The sequence below is a fragment of the Crassostrea angulata genome, chromosome 5 (assembly GCF_025612915.1).
Source record: "Crassostrea angulata isolate pt1a10 chromosome 5, ASM2561291v2, whole genome shotgun sequence".
Taxonomy (NCBI): Eukaryota; Metazoa; Mollusca; class Bivalvia; order Ostreida; family Ostreidae; genus Magallana; species Magallana angulata.
In genome coordinates this window covers 24,971,709-24,990,074 of record NC_069115.1, presented here as the reverse complement: position 1 = coordinate 24,990,074, position 18,366 = coordinate 24,971,709, and the positions used below count along the sequence as shown (strand labels likewise).

At 31.1% G+C, this 18,366-nt stretch overlaps 1 protein-coding gene and 1 long non-coding RNA gene across 2 annotated transcripts; both read right to left on the bottom strand.

Moving 5' to 3' along the window:
* Positions 1 to 2,315: 2,315 nt before the first annotated feature.
* Positions 2,316 to 3,698, bottom strand: LOC128184688 (uncharacterized). The gene is made up of 6 exons (XR_008243765.1): positions 3,596 to 3,698; positions 3,398 to 3,422; positions 3,182 to 3,243; positions 2,749 to 2,782; positions 2,550 to 2,612; positions 2,316 to 2,397 (listed from the first exon to the last, which is right to left on the bottom strand). It is a non-coding gene; the product is annotated as an uncharacterized LOC128184688 (long non-coding RNA).
* Positions 3,699 to 11,539: 7,841 nt separating this feature from the next.
* On the bottom strand, positions 11,540 to 14,462 carry LOC128184687 (uncharacterized). The gene is made up of 9 exons (XM_052854255.1): positions 14,444 to 14,462; positions 14,237 to 14,272; positions 13,284 to 13,460; positions 12,801 to 12,877; positions 12,588 to 12,612; positions 12,407 to 12,468; positions 11,978 to 12,011; positions 11,779 to 11,841; positions 11,540 to 11,626 (listed from the first exon to the last, which is right to left on the bottom strand). The coding sequence occupies exons 2-8, from the start codon at positions 14,252 to 14,254 to the stop codon at positions 11,800 to 11,802; spliced, it is 435 nt and encodes a 144-aa protein (XP_052710215.1). The 5' UTR covers positions 14,255 to 14,272; positions 14,444 to 14,462; the 3' UTR covers positions 11,540 to 11,626; positions 11,779 to 11,799.
* Positions 14,463 to 18,366: the final 3,904 nt, after the last annotated feature.

Sequence of the window (18,366 nt, the reverse complement as noted above, 5' to 3'; positions counted from 1 at the left end):
TAATAAAAATTCCTTTATTAACTTTTATTAACGGTTTTCAATCTACTTTTTGAGATCTAAAAGCAATGGTGAATGATGAAAACTTTTAAAACATCACGCACTTACCGTAAATGTTGAATTTATTGTTTGTGTGGTGGAAAACTAAATCTTCGTCCTTATATAATTTGATAAAAAAGGATGTTCTGTAAACACAATACTTGAATCCAAACGGACATCCTTGATCTGAGCCCAAAAAAATGTGTCAAGGAAAGCTGTTACTCAGAGTATTCCGGTTTTGCCGTCAATGACAACCTGTGTTCAAGTCAAATTAGCATATGGACCATTTTATGTTCATTTTCAAAACTGTGTCTCTTGTAAACTTCCTTGTATTTATGAATTATTTCTTCCATGTCTTATTTCACTCTTGATCTGCATTCTGCATACAAAATAAAACTTGTAAAACAGTTACATGAATTGGTTACAGAAAAAATAATACATGTATGTTTCCGTGTCTAAACAAATCGTCAACGTTTTATATTCTAAAAACCAGTGACTGTTTATATCAACAACAAGAGGCCCATAGGCCACATCGCTCACCTGAGGAACAATAGGTAGGATAAAATCAGCTTAATGGAGTCACAATACAAACTATCTGGACAATGTGCAATAATACATGTAGATCCTGTATAAATAAAATCCATTTTTCCCCCTGGATATTCTTATGTTTATAATCATTAGTCCCTTTTCTAACAGGATGATTTTATAGTCATATCACATGTTGAGTATTGCAGTTCTCAAAAAGATCCTTAACATAGTTTACATATGGGATATAAACCTACATCAAACTCTGAACCTTCTTGTGAGGCCAAAGAATTGTACATGTCCTGGGCCAAAGTCTTAACAATTATAAAGACTCATCTGGCTAATTAGTTTCTGAGAAGAATTTTAAAGATTTACTCTATATATTCCTTTGTTAATGTTTGACCCCCCATTGTGGCCCCACCCTACCCCTGGGGATCATGATTTTCACAACTTTAAATTTACACTACCTGAAGATGGTTCCACACTATTTCAGCTCTGCTGGCTGATTAGTTTCTGAGAAGATGATTTTTTGAAGATTTACTCTATATATTCCTATGTTAAACTTCGACCCCCATTGTGGCCCCATACTACTCTCGGGGGTCATGATTTTCACAACTTTGAATCTACACTACCTGAAAAATACTTCAGCTTACCTGGTCTTATGGTTCGTGAGAAGAAGATTTTTGAAAATTTCTCGAAAATTTTCATAAATTTCTAATTACCTCCCTTTGTAAAAGGGCGTGGTCCTTAACTTTCACAACTTTGAATCCCTTTAGGCTAAAAATGCTTTGTGCTAAGTTTGGTTGAAATTGGCCCAGTGGTTCTTGAGAAGATGTTGAAAATGTGAAAAGTTAACAGACAGACAGACAGACGGACGACAGACAAAATGTGATCACAACAGCTCACTTGAGTTTTCAGCTCAGGTGAGCTAATAAAAGTAATAAAACTTTGGTTATAGCAATTGTGTAATACTAGTATTTGAGTCGGAACCTATCGCGTATACCCCACAGAGGGTCTCAGCATTAATCTTCTAATTTTTTTATTCATTAAATTGTGGTGATGTAGATGTTATGGCCAAGGATTAACGTTTATAGCATGTGTAAAAGGAAAACACCGCAATGACGTAAAGTGGTTGAATGAAGAAACCGTCACCATATCATGATATTGTTTCCACAGTTAACAATGATTTTAAGTTTGTTAATCCGAAATATGGTCTATACTAGTACTGAATGCAAAATTAATAACACATACTTTGAGCATTAAAGCTGTATGTATCTGTCGATAGAAAAAACTTCAATTTTAAGATACTACATGTAAACGGTAAAGGGTTGAAAAGTGATTGTTCCTAAAGATAATGACTTTAACAATGATGTTTAATTTCGATGAATTTCTTTAACATAAACCTTATTGTTTCCTACTTTCAAAGCTGTTTATAGCACACTATCTACTTGGGGGCTTCACTATATCTGATATTAACTGTATTATATCATAATAGTAGCATAATAGGAGCACTAATAATGAGAAGTGCTTAGACCGCATCAAATAAGAATGCAATCGAAATAAAATTAATTTAACTTTCATGTCTTTTCTATTTTCGTACCGGAGACATGTCCAAATACTGCGTCATTTGTCTTTGGTGAATTAGAATCAATAACGCTTAAATTATGTATACGAATATTTAAAGATTAAAACAAAAATTATGCTTGAGAACTTAAAAATAATAGCATTATTACAGAAGAAAATGAGATTAGTCATTGTGATCCATATTAATATTTGGAAAAAATATATTGTTCTACATTCACGGTCAATCAGCCTTAGTCAGCTTCCATCCTTCCCCTGCAACGAAATTGACATATGAACAACTCATAAAATTACAGTTCATCATTGATTATCTCTTTACATATAAAGAGTATCTGGATGTGTGTATATACGAGTTGATTTTAGAAACAGATTTACGGAAAGTAAAGACGTCTAAATAGGAAATATACCTCAAGAGCCCTCATAAAGCGTTATGCTTCCAAGGCCTTAAGAATCTCTTCATAATCATCTACCTTTAAAATAAAATTTAATTCTTAGTAACTTAGATCTTTAAAATCACTCTCATGGCCATTTCGAGATCAAATCAATCATTTCTTTTTTTAAACAAAACCTCCCCAAAAATAATGTGATAGATTATTCAAGGCTTACTTTAACTCTTTTGGCGATGTTTGCATCTTCATCTCTAAACAAAAAATATTCAAAGTAAAAAGTGATTGAACATTCGAATTTTTTTATTTTCTTCCATTTTTTATTTCCTAACAATGATTGTTCAGTATAAATTTTAAAAAGAAAATCTTAGAATAGATTGAAAAGCATGTAATCATGACATTAGCGTAAATCTTTCTTACGAATTTGTTCAATATCAGTATTCTTAGATTTATGTTTATTATTTTTTTGTAAGAATTAGGTTAAAAGTTTAAAAAGGATATGACATCTTCATAAATTAATGTGCCGTTAGATTATAACAAGTCTTGCAAGTTAGGAAGTCATCGTGAAGAAAGCAAATAAGTTTAAATATATTAACGAATTGATTGATAGATAATGAAATAATGATTAACTATAATAAACGATGAGTTCATACCTTTTAAGTTGGTCATTTCCAGAAAGCCCTGTATCTCTGTTGGTAGTTCCACTGTAAGTACCCTAAGTCAAAAGTCAAATTAATAAAATATATCTAATTATAAACCTCTATGTCAACCTAAACATTTCGATATTCTATTACTACTTGTAATCGCTGTATAACGTTTGTCGTTACATACATTACAGGGCCATATCAATAAACAGATTTATTTCTTACCACTTCTCCGGCGGACGCGTCTCTCCTTTCATAAAAGAATGAAATAATAATTTGAATTAAATTTATCTAAATGTTGAAACATTGTATATGAAACAAAAAATATTAAAACAGCATGCATAAAAACATATTAAAACAATGCATTACTTTTATACTGATTTGTACGAAGATATCAAAGTTTTATATATGCATATTACTTACTTGCCGTAAGTGTACGTAACAATATAATACAACTGCTGTCCACTGGTATTATATACATAAGTTTCTCTAATCAGAACCTGAAAAGGTTTTTCAATCAAAAATGAACACAAATACCTTATTCAGTAATGTCACAAATTTCTTCAGTAGCTAATGACGCAGATCTTATGGCATTTGATCATTATTTTTTTTTAGGAATACAATAAATAAATAAGATATATTAATCACGAGTTAAATATACGTTTCATAGAAAGAGCAAACATATTGATTTTTTCAAATGAGAATTCTGGTATTACAAAGAAAATTTTAAAAAATTGGTTGAATAACAAAAAATTTTCAGCACCACATTTTATAATACTCTAATTCTTAAGTTGAAAGATCTTTTTTTATCACAGATTCAAAGTAATCCTAAAATCTGTATAGATACTCTCAACAATAGAAAACAATATTCTAGAAAAGGTTGAAATATGCATACCCCATTTGTACAGTATCCATAATAGAGAAGTTAGTTTCGTTTGTAGTAGGTGGAGTAGTATACCGTGTAGTACTGATTAGTGTGGTAGTGGTAACCACAGTGTGCTGATACGGCTTCCACCGGGGAAACACTTACATACAGAAGTACGACGGCACAAGCGAGAAAGAGCAGGTTTATCTGGAATAGGCCAAACAGAAATAGAGGATCAAATACTGTGTACCAAATATTTAAGACATGTAGAGTAATAAGGAGTTGTTAATTGGTACCGTCAAGTTATTTTCGTTCCAGATGGCGATGACAAGCTCTAAATTCGGAACTGTTCTCGACGCTTAGGGACCATTATACTTACTTAAGTTTACGCAAGGCTGTTTGAATTTTCCTTCGTTTTAAGACATGCGCCCTATTGGTACCTATTAATACTGTCTATAGAGGACCTTTCAGTCAGACGTTTGTTTGTCTCCCATTTATTAACTGGAAAAACTTTATCAGTTTGCTACCAAAATGTCTATTCGATATGTATGTCAATTCTAAGTCATTCATCCTTCAAGTTTTGTCAACATATATATCTGTTCCTTTCCTAGTTTGAGTAGGTTTTCTTCTTCAAAATGGAGAGCTTTTTCGGCGAAAATTTTCAAACTATGCAATGATGAAAAGGGGAAATCTAATGAAAGCATGTATAATGATCTTTCGATTTATAATCATTCTACGACTATATAGAAACAAATTTATATCAAGGTGAATTACTTTTCATTCCAATGGTGAACATATTCAATGATTTGCTGATAAATTATAAATGTTAGTAACTCATCTTTTCTAAATATTTTTAAAGAAATAATTTCATTTTTAAAAAGAGAATATTACATCTAATATTACTTATTAGGTTTGTTACTGACTGTTTAAAGAAATTTGTGGGGTCGGTAAAGTCCATAGAAGGCGAGGCCTCGCCTTCTATGGACTTTACCGACCCCACAAATTTCTTTAAACAGTCTGTAACAAACCTAATAAGTGTTTTGTTTTGTCGAGGACCTAAAGTTTGATATGTAAACAAACGTTTGTGTAAAAAATCAGTTCAAATAACGTTACGTCCGCCATGTTGCCCTATAAATTTTGACGCTTGCCTTTTAAAGAAATTTGTAAGGCAGCCACGTGACGCGTTTCATCCAATGACGTCGCGACATTCTAGTCCGAGGCAAAACAAACTTCGATAATTGAGCAAGATGAATACAGTGTACACACACAAAACATTTGAAATTGAAAAATATTTTCATTCTTGCCTGTACTGAAGCCATCATTCAGTCTATCTTCGAATTCTGCAACATCAATTCATATATGGTTAGCACATCGATTATCTTAATAACAATATTTAAAATATATTTCACTTAAAATCACTTGAAATGTATTTTATCAACGGTTTTAATTTACTTTCGTAGAACAAAGAGCAATGGTGAATGATCAAAAGGTTTACACAATTACGTACTTACCTTTAATGTTGACTTTGTTTGCGTAGTGGAAAACTAAAAGCTGGTCTTTATATAATTTGTAGAATAGGATGTTCTGTAAAACAATACCTGAATCCAAACGGACATCCTTGAAAGGTAGCACCACAAAATGTTTCAATGAAAGCTGTTGCGTAGGGCATACCGGTTTTGTCATCGATGACAACCTGTGTTCAAATCAAACTTGCATATGGACCTTTTTTTTCAAATTTTCCAAAATGTTGTCTCCTGTAAACTTCTGTGTATATAAATATATCAGTTAATTCCCACATCGTTTATTCTACCATTGTTCTGCAAAATATATACAAAATATTATTTAGTAGAACTGGTGCATGGAGTATACCTCAGAAAAGAACTCAGCATGAATTTTTTTTTTATTTTTATGTTTTTCTGATAAGCAAGCAATCATTGAATTATAACGATGTAGATGTTATGGCAAAGGATTAATGATTGAAGCATGTGTAAAGGAAAACACCAAATTGACGTAAGGTGGTTATATGAAGAAACCGTCACTATATGTTCTCCACAGTCAACATTAATCCTATGTTGGTTTGTTAGGAATACGTTCTATATATACTAGTACTAAATGCATTATTAAAAATGCATCGAGTATTGAACTGTAGATATACGTGGATAAAAGACATTGCAAGTTTGAAATACTACAGTAGAACTCGTTTATAGCGAAGCCCTAGGGACCAATGGATTTACTTCATTATATCCATAGTTCTTTATAACCGTATAACAAATTCGTAATAACAACTACGGCGAAATCACTATATAAATGTCTCCTTTCACCAGACTATAAATTTTGCAAATTTAGGCTTAAAAAAATACATTACTTCGATAACTTTAATAATCGGATTCTGATTTGCAAAATTTATATGAAAATATTTTCATTCAAACTATTATGTAAAAGATTAGTGTAAACTTTTTAGACCGAAAAGAAATTCGTTATAGAAATGTTAATTTCGCTATTATTCACATTTACTCAAAATCAGTTCGCTATATCCGTTAATTCGTTATATTCGAATTCGTTATAACCGTTATTAACCGGGAACTCAAAACTCCGCTTTATCCAAGAATTCGCAATATCTGTATTTATACTAAACGAGTTTTACTGTATTCGGTATAGGGTTTAAAAATATGTTTAAGTCGGAGGCTTCAATATGCCTGATGAGTAATGCACTCATATCTTGAGTGAATCAGGTAAAATTTGTGGGATTTAGATTTTAATTCAAGATTTGTTTTAATTAAAGATTGCATCAACAAGTCTCAACTCAGTCTGCAAAATGACTAACCATTTTTTTGGATTAATGAAAACATTTAAGTATATAAAAATAGTGTATTCAAAAATTGATATAACAAATGTCTGAAAATATTGTGTGTTTAACAGTAATTCTATGTTTCCGGTAAAAATGTACATATAAAACAATATTAGTTATGTTTATTTAAAAAGACATGGTGAAACACAAACTTACAATTGACCAAATATCGAATTTTTACACGATTGTTATATCTTATGTATCGTATGAAAAGATCAACTTTTGAAAATTTACGGTGACAAAAGTAATGGAATTTATTCGTAGGGATAAATTCATTGAATAAATTCATTTATATAAGCAACAGCAACCTTATCATTTGTCGTGATCTTAATAAGGATTGGGTTAGCTTTAGCAAAACCATTTGGTTGGGTGTTCGCAATTGATATCGGGTTCGAGATCCTTTTTCATCAACTTTTTCCATGATGCCGGATCGTCAGACAAAATTCCACTCAAACCCTCCAATCCTATTTGAATTGTGTCTTGATGGCGTCATTTTGAACGACTGTCATGTTCATGTTACTTGTTTGCTGTTTTGTCAGTTAATTGAGTCTGTTAATTTGGCAGCCAAATTACGACATGTGGTTGTTATCATGCATATTGCTACTTTCTGAAATTATTTATTTGGATTCATGTGTGAATAGCTATAAACAAATTTAATCATTGCAATCAATTATTCATTTATGTCTATTACTTGGACATTAATCGAAGTATATCAGACACTGCTGTGCACTTTTTTTTATGTTTCAGTCAACAATTTAGGCTGGACTTGCTATTTTCAACTACCAGAATTCCTGTTTCACCTTGGGCTTCATCTCGCAGTAGGCATTAACACATAACTTGCTTTACCAACTACCACAATAACCATTCTCATCATGGGATTCAATTCACACAGGAACAGTGTCAACAAATGACTTACTTCTGGACAATTATTCACATCTTAGATTCATTCTGTGCTCAGTGCGTTCACAGTTCTACCACGATACCCATTTTTGTCATGGCGCATTTGAAATTTACTTCTTCTTGTGCTCCAAATGTGATGATTACCATTCGAATTGATTATTTAAACTCTAGAAAATTGTTTTTCTCAATTTGCAACATGGCAAGCTTTCTCATGTCTTTGATGTAGACAACTGTTCCCGGGACCTCCTCAAAGCGTGGGAATAGGTGGTCAACTGTGCCAAGGGTCTACCTAGCCCAGCTAATAACCCGCTTTAAGCAAAGCGCTCTTTATCTACTATTTTTACCATTGATTATTTATGACTCAATTCATCAATTGATAATAATGATTGATATTGATTGATTGATTGATTATTTATGGATTGATTGATTGATTATGGATTGATTATGGATTGATTGATTCAATAATCCTATTGCTAATGTAATTGATTTATATTGATTGATCAAACAGTTTGATTGATTGATTATTTATGGATTGATTGATTGAACAGCCATATTGTTGATGTAATTGATTTATATTTATTGACTTGTTAATGTGATGATTGACTGATTGATTTATTGTGCAGCCATACTGGCCACCACTTGGGTGGCAGGTTGGTTTTTAAAATGCATGTTCAATTTCAAGAAATATGCTATGACCAAAAACGCCAGTCGGTGTTAAACAATTATCTTTTATAAATAAACCAAATCACAAAGAGAGCAATACAGTTATAGTTTACTCGTATAGTTTACATCATTCTGTATTTAACGACTTCTAAGGTAGCAAGGGAAAGTTTCGGATAGAGTACCCGATCAATATTTTTGTAAAATTGAGAATTGCTGTACTTGAAGGCTTATGATTGTTGCTAAAATTCATGAAATGGTTTTTAATGATTATCATTAGTTAGAGTAATGTCTCTTTTTGAAATTAATACATGTATGCAATATGTAGGCCCCATTTGTTAGGTACATAGGAATCAGAAGTAAAATGCAAAACTGCGGCTATGACTGTTGTGTTGACTCTCCAAAATGAAATTGCAAGTTACAGACGGGAGGGTAAATAACATGTCAGTTTACTGATCATAAAAACCAGTGTGTACAAAATTTTACAGGTTTTGACGAATAATTTTCTTCAGAAATTGGTGACTGGCCTTATAAAGAGTGAAATGGTGTTATTTGTGCTGAATGGGAACATTTCATTATAGCCAGGGAATGTGTTTTCGGAACTCTGTACAAAGAATTTCCTTTGAAGAATTTCCCGCGCCACCTTAAATGATGAATGGCGACTTATGATGCGTGAAAACGCATATAAGATCACATTTACCATTTGTAAATTGTTTCTTAGTTTTGTTGTACTTTTCAACTACTTTTAGTGACTTTTAGCGACCAAGATTTCCACACAAAAGACAAAAAACCATATGCATGTGACTTGTCTTTAACGCTGTGTGTGTAGTTCGCTGCACCAGACAGAATAACAAGTGTACAAAACAAATTGATAAGCATTTACATGTAGATTGTTACGCCAACAGTGTTTTAATGTGGAATTCAGAACTGCAGAGAGAAGGTTAGTCAGATTTGATTTTATTTCAGATTAACTCTAAAGCATCTTCTAACCTTGTTGTTCAAAGGCTACACGGAATAACGCATGTAAACCATCATCTAACCAAGATTCTTCACGGATCATCTAACCATGGCGAAAGAAATGAAGCTGGAAAATAATGTGCACTTTGGTTTTTAACCATGTTTATAAATGTTTCATTTAATTAATTGATAGGTTGATCTACCTAAATTAAAGGCAAAAACAAAGAAATAACTATGATGCATATCTTTATTTTTTTAAGTGATGTTTTTGATATGCTGTACTTTTGTTAAACACTTGTAGATTGTTGTAATGTTAATCTAATTTAATTCATACTTAAATTTAAGGTATTCGATCCATATCAGCATCTGATGCAATGAATCTTGATATATTACACATATGTATGGACTTAATACTTTGACAATTTTCAAGCTTTAGTGTCAATATGGAATGTGTCCTAATAAATGACCTTTTTCTTTTTCTTGAAGAGTTCCCCCCTTTGCTTTTATTCTATAAAAATTAATTTTGAAAAAATCCTTAAGATATACAATTTATTTTCAATAGTTTTTTATTCCAATGATAAAATACATCTTTCCACTAAAGCATTTATCAATAATATAATTCAAGTATTTACTTTTTTATTTTAATAAATGCGCTTGTCCCCGTAGACCATAATTTATGCATAGTAAATAATCTACTTGAAAATGACTCTCGGTAAATAATTTTCGACTCAAAAATGCTTTAAATTAATACCAAAGTATTAAATACACGATGGGTGTTTAAGGTTAGAAAAATTATGTCCTAATATGGATCAGATACCTTAAGTAAATAAAACAATCAGTTTACTTTTAATGAAATAATATATCTTGTACTCCTTATGTGCAAAGATGTAATCATCTTTGTAATATTCCAATATGTATTCCTTATGTGCAAACATGTTATACATCTTTTTTAATAATCAAAGCCTTCATACTTTGCAACGACTTACAGATTCCTATGCAGAAAAAACAGACATTTTAGAAAATATGGAAGCACCATTCATACATGCGAGCATGATCATAAATTGTAGTATATCATGATATGAAGGAAAATACTAGAAATATTGTAAATATAAGCATCGGTCCAATCACACCAAATAAGAAGTGCAACGGAAAAAAATTTATTCAAACTTTTTGTCCATTCTTTCTTCGTAGCGAATATTTTTCAAATACTGCATCTCTTGTTTTGGAGGTTTTAAAATCATTAATACTTTCATATACGAATATTTAAAAATTTAAACACAAATGTTGCTTTAAAACTTTAAAAAAAATAACATTATAACAAAAACAAGTATTCCTTTTAAAGGAATGATCGGCAATAATGATATATAGATAGCTAGAAGCAATCAACATGATCAGTTTGATGTAAAATTATTTTAAAAAGTACTGTATTTTTACAAAATATAGAATATTTTGAATCTGTACACCATAATTTCATCATTATAAACCGTCAACTAATTTAATTTTGAAAAAAAATTGGGGAAATCCGTTCGTAAACTCCTTGTTTAGTTTTATATTTTTAACGTAATTATTAAATGATAATGTATCTTCTTCTTCTTCTTCTCTTCAGAATACTGAGTAGGGATCTTCAAAGAGCATTAACACGTATAGAAAGAAAGAGTTGTATTAAAATAATTGAATGCGACTGAAAAACATTGAATGCCATCATAACTTGCTATTGAGGTCGCATTATAACTTAACCTTGTTTATAAATCAAGCCGTCTTCCTAGCTACTATTATGCAACATCAATAGATCGAGGTCAGTTCATGGAGCATCTTCTTATGATCGAAGTCAGTTCATCGAGGTCAACTGCATTATTGAATGAATCTTTCGATCGAAAAGCTTACGCGTGATACAAAATGTGCATTCTTGAATTAACAGGTCGAACTGTATTTAATGTATGTTTGCATCTCTTAAGGTAAAGGAATTGAAATAAAACTGAGTAAAATGTTATATGAATAGTAAACCAAAGCTTCAAGTTTTTATAAGAATGACTTACGCAAGCGGTATATGTGCGCACGTGGAAGCATTTGCCGGATGCCTCATATGGACACAACAGTTATCGGCCGAAGCCGATCACAAAAATAAATAAAAAACATTGGTCATTGTAATCCATATTTTTATTTGGAAAAAATATATTGTTCTATATTCACGGTCAATCAGCCTTAGTCAGCTTTCATCCTTCCTCTGCAACGAAATTGACATATGAACAACTCATAAAATTACAGTTCACCATTGACTATCTCTTTACATATAAAGAGTTTCTGGATGTGTGTATATACGAGTTGATTTTCGAAACAGATTTACAGAAAGTAAAGACGTCAAAATAGGAAATATACCTCAAGAACCCTCATAAAGCATTATGCTTCTAAGGCCTTAAGAATCTCTTCATAATCATCTACCTTTAAAATAAAATTTAATTCTAAATAACTTAAATCTTTAAAATCATTCTCATTGCCATTTCGAGATTAAATCAATCATTTCGGTTTTTTAACAAACCTTCCCCAAAAATAATATGACACATTTTTCAAGACTTACTTTAACTCTTTTGGCGATGTTTGCATCTTGATCTCTGAACAAAAAATGGTCAATTTAAAAAGTGATTGAACATTCGAATTTTTTTCTTTTCTCACATATATTTCCGAACACTAATTGTTCATTGAAAATTTAAAAAAGAAAGTTTGAGAATAGATTAAAAAGCATGTGACATTTATTTAGCGTAAATCTTTCTTATGAATTTGTTCAGTTTCAGTATTCTTAGATTTATCTTCATAATTTTTTTTGTAAGAATTAGGTTAAAAGTTTAAAAAGGATATGACATCTTCATGAATTAATGTGCCGTTATATTATAACAAGTCTTGCAAGTTAGAAAGTCATCCTGAAGAAAGCAAATAAGTTGAAATATATTAACGAATTGATTTATAATAATGAAATAATGATTACTTATTATAGACAATGAGTTCATACCTTTTAAGTTGGTCATTTCCAGATAGCCCTGTATCTCTACTGGTAGTTCCACTGTAGGTACCCTAAGTCAAATTAATAAAATATAAACATTTCGATATTCTATTATTACTTGTAATCGTTGTATAACGATTGTCGTTACATACATTTTAGAGTCATATCAATAAACAAATTTATTTCTTACCACTTCTCCGGTGGACGCGTCTCTCCTTTCATAAAAGAATAAAATAATGACTTGATTTAAATTTAGTTAAATGATTAAACATTGTATATTAAACAAAAAAAAATAAAACATCATACATAAAAACGTATTTCAACTATGCATTACTTTTGTACTGATTTGTACGAAGATATCAAAGTTTTATAAAGATTTTTTTTATATATGCATATTACTTACTTGCCATAAGTGTACGTAACAATATGATACAACTGCTGTCCACTGGTATTATACACATATGTTTCTCTAATCAGAACCTGAAAAGGTTTTTCAATCAAAAATGAACACAAATACCTTATTAAGTAATGTCACAAACTTCTTCAGTAGCAAATGAAGCAGATCTTACGGCATTTGATCATTATTTTTTAGGAATATATATACAATAGAGGAATAAAATAATGATCACGAGTTAAATATATGTGGTGAAAGAGAAAAAATATTGATTTTTTTTTCAAATGAGGATTCTGGTACAACCAAAAAAAAAAAAAATGAAAAAAAAAAATGGTTGAATAACAAAAAGGTTTCAACACCACAGTTTATATTACTCTAAATTGAAATTAATTCTAAAGTTGAAATGTCTATTTTATCACAGATTTTAAAGAAATCCTAAAATCTTTATAGATATTCTCAACAATATTCTAGAAAAGGTTGATAAATGCATACCCCGTTTGTACAGTATCCATAATAGAGAGGGTAGTATCGTTTGTAGTAGGTGGAGTAGTATACCGTGTAGTACTGATTAGTGTGGTAGTGGTAACCACAGTGTGCTGATACGGCTTCCACCGGGGAAACACTTACATACAGAAGTACGACGGCACAAGCGAGAAAGAGCAGGTTTACCTGGAATAGGCCAAACAAAAATGGAGGATCAAAGACTGTGTACCAAATATTTGAGACATGTAGAGTAATAAGGAGTTGTTAATTGGTATCTTCAAGTTATTTTCGTTCCAGAGGGTGATGACAAACTCTAAATTCGCAACTGTTCTCTACGCTGAGGGGCCATTATACTTACTTTAGTTTACGCAAGGCTGTTTGAATTTCCCTTCGTTTTAAAACATGCGCCCTATTGGTACCTATTAATACTATCTATAGAGGACCTTTCAGTCAGACCTATGTTTGTTTCCCATATTTTAACTGGAAAAACTTAATCAGTTTGCTACAAATAATGTCTATTTGATATGTATGTCAATTCTAACTAATTCATTCTTCAAGTTTTGTCAACATATATATTTGTTCCTTTCCTAGTTCGAGTAGGTCTTCTTCTTCAAAATGGAGAGCTTTTTCGACGAAAATTTTCAAACTATGCAATGATGAAAAGGGGAAATCTAATGAAAGCATGTATAATGATCTTTCGATTTATAATTATTTTACGACTGTATAGAAACAACTTTATATCAAGGTGAATTATTTTAAACTTTTCATTCCAATAGTGAACATATTCAATGATTTGCTGATAAATTATAAATGTTAGTAACTCTTATCTTTTCTAAATATTTTTACAGAAATAATTTCATTTTTAAAAAGAGAATATTACATCTAAAGTTCGATAATTGAGCAAGATTAATACAGTTTACACACACAAAACATTTGAAATTGAAAACTATTTTCATTCTTGCCTGTACTGAAGCCATCATTCAGTCTATCTTCGAATTCTGCAACATCAATTCATATATGGTTAGCACATCGATTATCTTAATAACAATATTTAAAGTATATTTCACTTAAAATTACTTAAAATGTATTTTATCAACGGTTTTAATTTACTTTCGTAGAACAAAGAGAAATGGTGCATGATCAAAAGGTTTAAACAATTACGAACTTACCTTTAATGTTGACTTTGTTGTTTGCGTGGTGGAAAACTAAAAGTTGGTCTTTATATATATTGTTAGAATAGGATGTTCTGTAAAACAATACCTGAATCCAAACGGACATCCTTAAAAGGTAGCAACGCAACATGTTTCAATGAAAGCAGCTGTTGCTTAGGTCATACCGGTTTTGCCATCGCTGACAACCTGTGTTCAAGTCAAATTTGCATATGGACCATTTTGTTTTTAATTTCCAAAATGTTGTCTTTTGTAAACTTCTATGTATACACATATATCAATTAATTCCTTCACCTTTTATTTTATCATTATTCTGCAAAATATAAACAAAATAAAAATTAGTAGAACTGATGCATTGAGTGTACCTCAGAAAAGAATACAGCATGAAGCCTCTTTTTATGTTTTTCTCATAAGCAAGCAATCATTGAATTGTAATGATGTAGATGTTATTTATGGCCAAGGATTAACGTTTTAAGCATGTGTGAAAGGAAAACACTTCATTGACGTAAGGTGGTTGTTTGAAGAAACCGTCGTTATATCCTGACATTGTTCTCTACAGTAAATATTGATGCTAACTTTGTAAGTACGAAATAAGTTCTATATATGCTAGTACTAAATGCAAAACCAAAAGCGTATAAGTATCAACGATGTAAAAATATATTCTTAGAAAGACGGCATTACAGTTTTGAGATACTAAAAGGTGTAATGTTGAAAAATCGATGTTCTTATGATGCTATCAGTATGAAACAGTTCTTAACACAAACTTTTAAGTTTCCAACCTGCAAAGATGTTTCCACAACATCATTTTGAGGTTTTAATGTATGTCTAATATTTAACATTTTATGATTTCACTGATTTCAGGTGGTCATTAACCGAGGCTATTTAAGGAGGCTGGGGGTCCAAAAAAATTGTCTCCAAATTTCACCAAATTTGCAGAAATGTCTCATATACTCTTAATTTACATTTTAATGTGGAAGACCACATCACAATCATCGTTAATTTTAACATTTCTTGCATCTGAAACAATTGCACATTATGTAAAAAAAAAAAAAATGAAAAATATATGAAAAATTATTAAAGGCCAAAAAAAGATACCAATAACATCACTAAAAATAAACGCAATAACAAAAATTTAACATTATTTGTTATTAAGAAAATTTTTTACAATTTTTACCAAAAAATATATTTGACACACAAATGCAAATATTTAAAGAAAAAAAAAGTAGCCACAAAATTATTTCCAAATTTTAACCTGATAATAATCATAACATATGTAATAAAGATTGAGCATTAAAAAAGATTTTTGATGGTGAAATTAAAAAAAAAATAAAAAGAAAGAAAATATTTGAACAAAATATTTGGAGTTTTACAAGTTACCTACCTTTTGAATAGTAAAAAAGATGCTGAAAAACAGCTAAAATGATTTTTTGGCAGCTTGTATACCTTGGTAACCATCAATTGACTCTTTAAATAATGCTTCAGTACCATCATATCCATTTTTTACAAAAACAATTTCAGTACGACGTAAGAGTTATAGAACATTAAAGTGAAAATCTTTTTTGTGTAGAGATAAAAACGCTTTAATATGGCAGCCACCCCTAGCCACGTTAATTAAGGTTGAGTTTTTGTGAAAAAGTACATAGGCAGCATTAATAAGTTGACAAATGCATAGACAACACTGAGGTGAAATATAGGCTGTAATTATATGCGGAAATTCAATATATGTACGATAATCACATTTTAAGTGGACGTTGTAAAAGTTTGAAATTTTCTAATTAAAGATTGCCTCAACAAGACTAAACCCACTCAGTCTGCAATACGAGTAACCATTGTATGGTTCAATAAAAACATTTCATTAAATAAAAATAGTGTACTTTTTCAAAAATTGGTATTAAAATATCGGATGATATCGCGCATTTTGAGATTCATTTGTATGTTCCTGTAAAAAATTACAAAATAAAACAACATTAATTAAATTTATTTTAAAAGACATGGTGACGCATAAAACCAATAATTTGCTACGTATCTTTTTTAAAAAAAGATTTTCACATATTTTATATGATATGAAAAGATGAATTTTAAAAAAGTAATGTAAACATTATATGAATATATTTAATACAGCGCGTGAATTGACCCAATTACAAAGAGAGAAATATAATTATTCGTTGGGCATTTACAATATTACTGATATTTCCTTCCGCTTCATTGCCACGCAAGCGCAGGGAAACATACATACTGCAGCATGGCATATATCATCAACAAGCGGTTTCTGACTGAAACCTGTAGTCTTTTAGAACTTAAATTATTAGACAATACACAGCAGTAACTATCATGTGACACTCTAATCAGTGTCCAAAACAACTCGATTTGTTTACATGTGTTATTCCACATGAGTTTTGAGTACTTGTAAACAGATAGATGTTGACTAATAAAAAGAGATCATCCTTTCGTTCAAACATTGTGTTATAGGATTAAATTTAGCATAATCACGTTCGTATAATCTAATCCATAAGTAAAAGCGTAACGACAATTCTGATTGGTTGTTATCGTTTATTGTACATTAGGAAAGTTTCGGTGTTATTCATAATGATTTGGGAAAATGCTAGTTCGAATTATAAAAACAATCAGACATTATGATTGGTTAAGGGAAACGCACATCAAGATTGCGGTATATATAAACTCATGATGTGCCTTGGACTATCAGTTGACGGGGAACCTTCTCTAAGTTTCGAGTCGGCTCACTTCTCCGGGTAGATATGCGGGCCCCGTTTCCTGTCTGGCTCAGTGCATTGTTTATTATTATACTTTCATGTTAAATTCTGAATTCTGATTGGTTAAGACACAGTTAATAATCCGTTCTATTACCCTTACCGTTAGCAACACACTTGGCAACGGGTAACACAACGAATTGTTACATGCGCGTAAATCATGCGCGTACGGTTCGCCATCGAATTCACGCCATTCCTATACAAAAGCAGTAAAGTTTTCTTTAAAATTAAGACATTCAGTATAATAAAATAAATAGTGCCTGTTTGGGAGGGTAAGAGTTGAAATTGACATCCCTCGAATACCATTGTCAACCTCCGCTTCGCGTCGGTTGATAATGGTTTTCTCGGGGTGTCAATTTCAACACTTACCCTTCCAAACAGGCACTATTTATATATTATCTCATTCATAATTGTTTAAGATTCTTTTGTGATTTTGAAATTTAAATAAGGAGCATGCCAGACGTTTAGTCCGTGCTCAGTGGGTTTTCATAAGGTTTGGGATACTTTGATTTTTATTAAAATTATGGTAGGCTTACTTTTACGTAGTTAACTTGGTAAGGATAGTGATAATGGGAAGTTTGTATAATTGTATATTTTTGTATCTTAACCACAATGTTCATTAATGAATCTATGGATCCATAACAAGTGTTTTCATTTACCAAATACTTGGGAAAAGTGCATGTGACGTTGAATGTGACGTTGAAATATTCGGTAACGAGTAATATTGATTGAGATATTATAAATTTCCAGAGTATTTTCATAATTACCGAGATTTAGATTTAGACAGAGAAAACTGACTGTTTGAAATAGACAGATATAAATATAACTTGGCATCGGTGTGAGTTTTATGATAACCACAATAACACGTGACTCAAATGTTTTACATTCACCTGTGCGACATTGTGATCAAAAATCAAATCACGCCATGTCTCATCAAAATCTTTCTATTTGTGGGTACAGTTTGATGTAGCAGACAAGGATGACGCTATCAAATATTGATACTGTCAGTGCAAGTTTGGAGCACATTTGATGGGCAGCTGTGCGCACATTTCATTAATAGGCATGTTGCATCAGCAATGTAGTGCATAAGGCTTCAGAGACACTAAAGTATTTCAGAGTCAAATTACCCGATGGATTTAGATGTACTGTGCAAAA